The sequence below is a fragment of the Aplysia californica genome, unplaced genomic scaffold (genome assembly GCF_000002075.1).
Source record: "Aplysia californica isolate F4 #8 unplaced genomic scaffold, AplCal3.0 scaffold00322, whole genome shotgun sequence".
NCBI classification, from domain to species: domain Eukaryota; kingdom Metazoa; phylum Mollusca; class Gastropoda; order Aplysiida; family Aplysiidae; genus Aplysia; species Aplysia californica.
The window spans coordinates 619968-623624 of record NW_004797592.1 but is presented as its reverse complement, the minus strand read 5'-3'; the positions used below and the strand labels follow the sequence as shown (position 1 = coordinate 623624).

The following is a 3657-nucleotide window of genomic DNA, read 5'->3' as shown; positions in this document are numbered from 1 at the left end:
TCCCCCCCCCCCCCCCCCCCCCCCCCCAAGAAAAATCCCTCCTCCAACCATCACCCTTGTCTTCTCGAGGATCTCGTTCTAAATGTATAGACCTACTGCAAGGTAGAGTACAAGAGGAAGAACAAGATACAGAGACAGACAGACAGACATACATACCTAAAGACACACACACAAACACACACACGCACACACACACTCACACACACACGTACGGTCAAACATACAGACGCACAGACACACAGACACACAGACACAAAGACAGAAGAACAAACAAGTTGTGAATCTTGTGAATTATTGTGTATCAACGAGTGCTGTGTTACGTCTCTATTTAATGCTGCTGAGAGAAAAAAAAATGTTTGGTTTGAATCCCCCCAACAATGAGAAAATCCCCTTGATACGCTGTATACTCACTCTATGTTACTATCATTGTTGGATATCAGGTTGTTTCCTATTAATGTCAATAGCACAAGTATAATATTAAGCGAAAGGTTTCGCATCAAGAGACCAGGGTGTCAAAGCAACAGGATCGTGAACGGTGCGATAAAACACGCGAGTCGGATGCGGGGAACTGAATACATAATACTGCCTCAAATCTCGGATCAGACGGATACGACACGGGCAAAGCAAACGAGAGTGTTGAAAAGCGAATTGAATATTTGAGTGATATCAGCATAAATGCTGGGGTAAACGGAACTGAATATTTGTACAAATGATGCTGTGCTCTGGGGAGTGACGTTTTGTAGGGTGCTGTCGAGAGTGTTATGTCGAAAAGCTATTTTTTCCTGCCACAGACGGGGAGGCGTCTAGAGATTTCGATTCTGAGCCTAAGTATTACGTCATTGGGAGGGTCTGTGTGAGCTGTTCACAAACGTTTAAGTCCCCTTTATCTTCTAGCACTTTTCAAAATACGAATTTGCTCCTGCCTCGTTTCGAAGAGCAATTCCAATTTATATATCCGTTGGAGTGTATTGATGGACAAACTCTTTGTGATTTGACTGTTTTATATAATTATTTTGGCAACACTCTACAGTGGAATAAAAACAGCACATGTGATAAGACAAAGCATCATTACACATTTCACCTATGTCCGTTCATTTTTTTTAAAAATCTGTGCGCAAAATACGAGCGATAGTGAGCTTTACAAAATTATTTTGATAATGCAATTGCAATTTTTTTTTAGGAGCATACAATTGGGACTCTGTGATCGGAGAAGAGAATGAATGAACTTACGTGTAATTTTGTTTAATTCGGTGGTGGTGGATGAGTGCAAACAGTGAGTGATCAAGAAACAATAGAAAATACTGAAAGCACACATAAAAACAACGTTATGTATTGGACTATAATAATACGAGGCTTTATTTTTGTGTTTATATTTGGAATTAGAAAGCATTGTCTTTTTTTTTATCCAATACTTTTTAGTTTAAGTATCGTACCGTTTTGACAGATTCCAATACAAAATGTATTTGCCGTTTCTGTGTGTTTCGTTCTGGTGTTGTCAGAATTTCGTTGTCATTTATTGTTACTATAGATTTCTAGAGTGAGCAGCAGTTCTCAGAGGCCACGAAAGCTGAGACCAGCCCCGACGACATAGCTGCGCGCGCTCCGATCACGAGATGGCGCTGGGTGTCTGGCGGCGGAGGACAGCGAGCACTCACCTTCACAGACAGCCACTCGTACACCCGTGAGCTCATGCGCGCTCTCTCTGTCTCTCTCTCTTTCTCTGGCATCGAAGATCCGGCGCTCTCCGACTCTCCTATCCCCTCAAGTCGCAGAATATTCCGCTCCAACTGCTGTGCTTCGTTTACTTTTTGGTTGTGTTTATTCTCCTCAAACACGCTGTTATATTGTATGGTTGCGTGTAGTCTGTATTGTCGCTGGTGTTGATGGTTACTTTTTCCTCATTGCTCACGCCCATGCGCATTATCTTTGTTTCTGTATTATGTACTGATTTAAACCTGTGCGGAAAAGGTAGCAAATTCGTTTGAGATGTAAGGACAACCAACTGTTTCTTCACGATTTGAATTTTCAACTTCTTCAACTTATATTGAAAATCTGCTTCGCATCAATATTTGGATTTGTGTGATTTTTCAATACTGTGAGCGGATGCACATTTTTCTAATGTCCCCATCTTTGGAAAATTTACCAGTGTTTGAAAGAAATTTCCAGAACGTCAAAACTCACATGAGTCGCATCCTCCGGTCGTTGGTGATAGCCTCCATAGTGGAATAACCAAAAGAGTTTGTGAGAGTAGACTCGGCTTTGCGGAACGAAACCCTAAATCCTTCGACATGGATAGCCAGAAAGGTCCTGTTGACAGTCGTGACGGGCCACAGTCCAACACTGACAACAACGTGAGTCCCGTCAACACGCACGTTTTCATCACTGTCCCAGAGGAAGACTTGGGTTTTCGCGGAAATCTGAAACGATACGGGCGGAAATGTCTCGCTGGCAGCAAGGAAAATGCTCTTCTTATCGGCCTCCTCCTGTCTGTGGTTGGCGGAGTGGTCATCGGCGTGGTTGCCAGAAGCCTGAAAGACAAGTACTCAAAGAGGGAGATCATGTACCTGGGCTTCCCTGGAGAGATTCTCATGAGGATGTTGCAGATGCTTATTTTGCCCATTATCCTTTCCAGTCTCATCTCAGGCATTGCTGGGTTGGATGCTAAAACCTGCGGGAAGATGGGACTCAGGACTATAGGCTACTTCGGGACAACCACATTCCTGGCTGTATTTCTTGGCATAGTGCTGGCTGTAACCATTCAGCCTGGAGGTAACACCGACCTCAGCGAGATGAAGCGATATGGAAAAGCGGAGCAGCTTAACTCAGCAGACACCTTCCTGGATTTGGTCAGGTGAGCCAATATAAAAACATTGCTTTCTTATCCAAACGCTCGCTCAGAACACTGAAAATACACAAAGGAATAATTGAATAAGGCTATACTACTAGAGAATTCGTAATATTTCATTCTGATACAAGGTGAGTGAGTATACATGAAAAATACATGAGCTATAGTCACGTTGCCTTGCATTGATGAGGTTCAGATCTCTGCAGCACAAACAACTAACTGAAACGCCATCGTCCATATTCGCAAAAATAACAGCCGCTACAAATGCTACAACAGTAACAACAACGACAACCACAGCAACCACGATCACGACAACTGTAAAAAATATTAATGATAACAAAAACAATCACCCAGCCACAACATAACTTTCCTTGTCTCTAGGCCCTGGAGATCATCAGGGTCTCTGATGACGTCATGTTTTTCTTTCCCGCTTACACCAATAGAAACGTTCCTTTCACTGTTTATGAAGCTTTCCTCGCTGCGGGGCCAAGCTCCAACCTCGGAGGCATCAACGTTTGGCGGGTGTCTCCCACTCTTTGTCTTTCGTCGAATGCCTGTATATGTGCGTTTGTGTGTGTCTGTGTTTGTGTGTGTGTGTGTGTGTGTGTGTGTGTATGTGTGTGTGTGTGCGTGTGTTTATATGTGCTTGCGTAACGTGTGTATGTGTCCATGTATCTGTATAATTTCTTACTCTTTCTGTCTCTTTGTCTCCCGATTGTGTTTTGTTTGGCTTTTTGTCAGTTTGTCGATTTTTATTACTTAACAATCCGTTTCCATAAGTTCATCCCCGTCTCCTATTCTTTCTCGCAGCC

General features: G+C 43.1%; 1 protein-coding gene across 1 annotated transcript in view; it reads left to right on the top strand.

Annotated features, from left to right (window-relative positions):
• Window positions 1-1642: 1642 nt before the first annotated feature.
• Window positions 1643-3657, top strand: part of LOC101861298 (excitatory amino acid transporter 1) — a gene marked incomplete at its 3' end in the record, with an annotated part of 40523 nt that continues 38508 nt past the window's right edge. Inside the window, 1 exon segment of the mRNA XM_013084851.2 lies at window positions 1643-2851. Within this exon segment, the coding sequence (XP_012940305.2) occupies window positions 2289-2851 (563 nt within the window).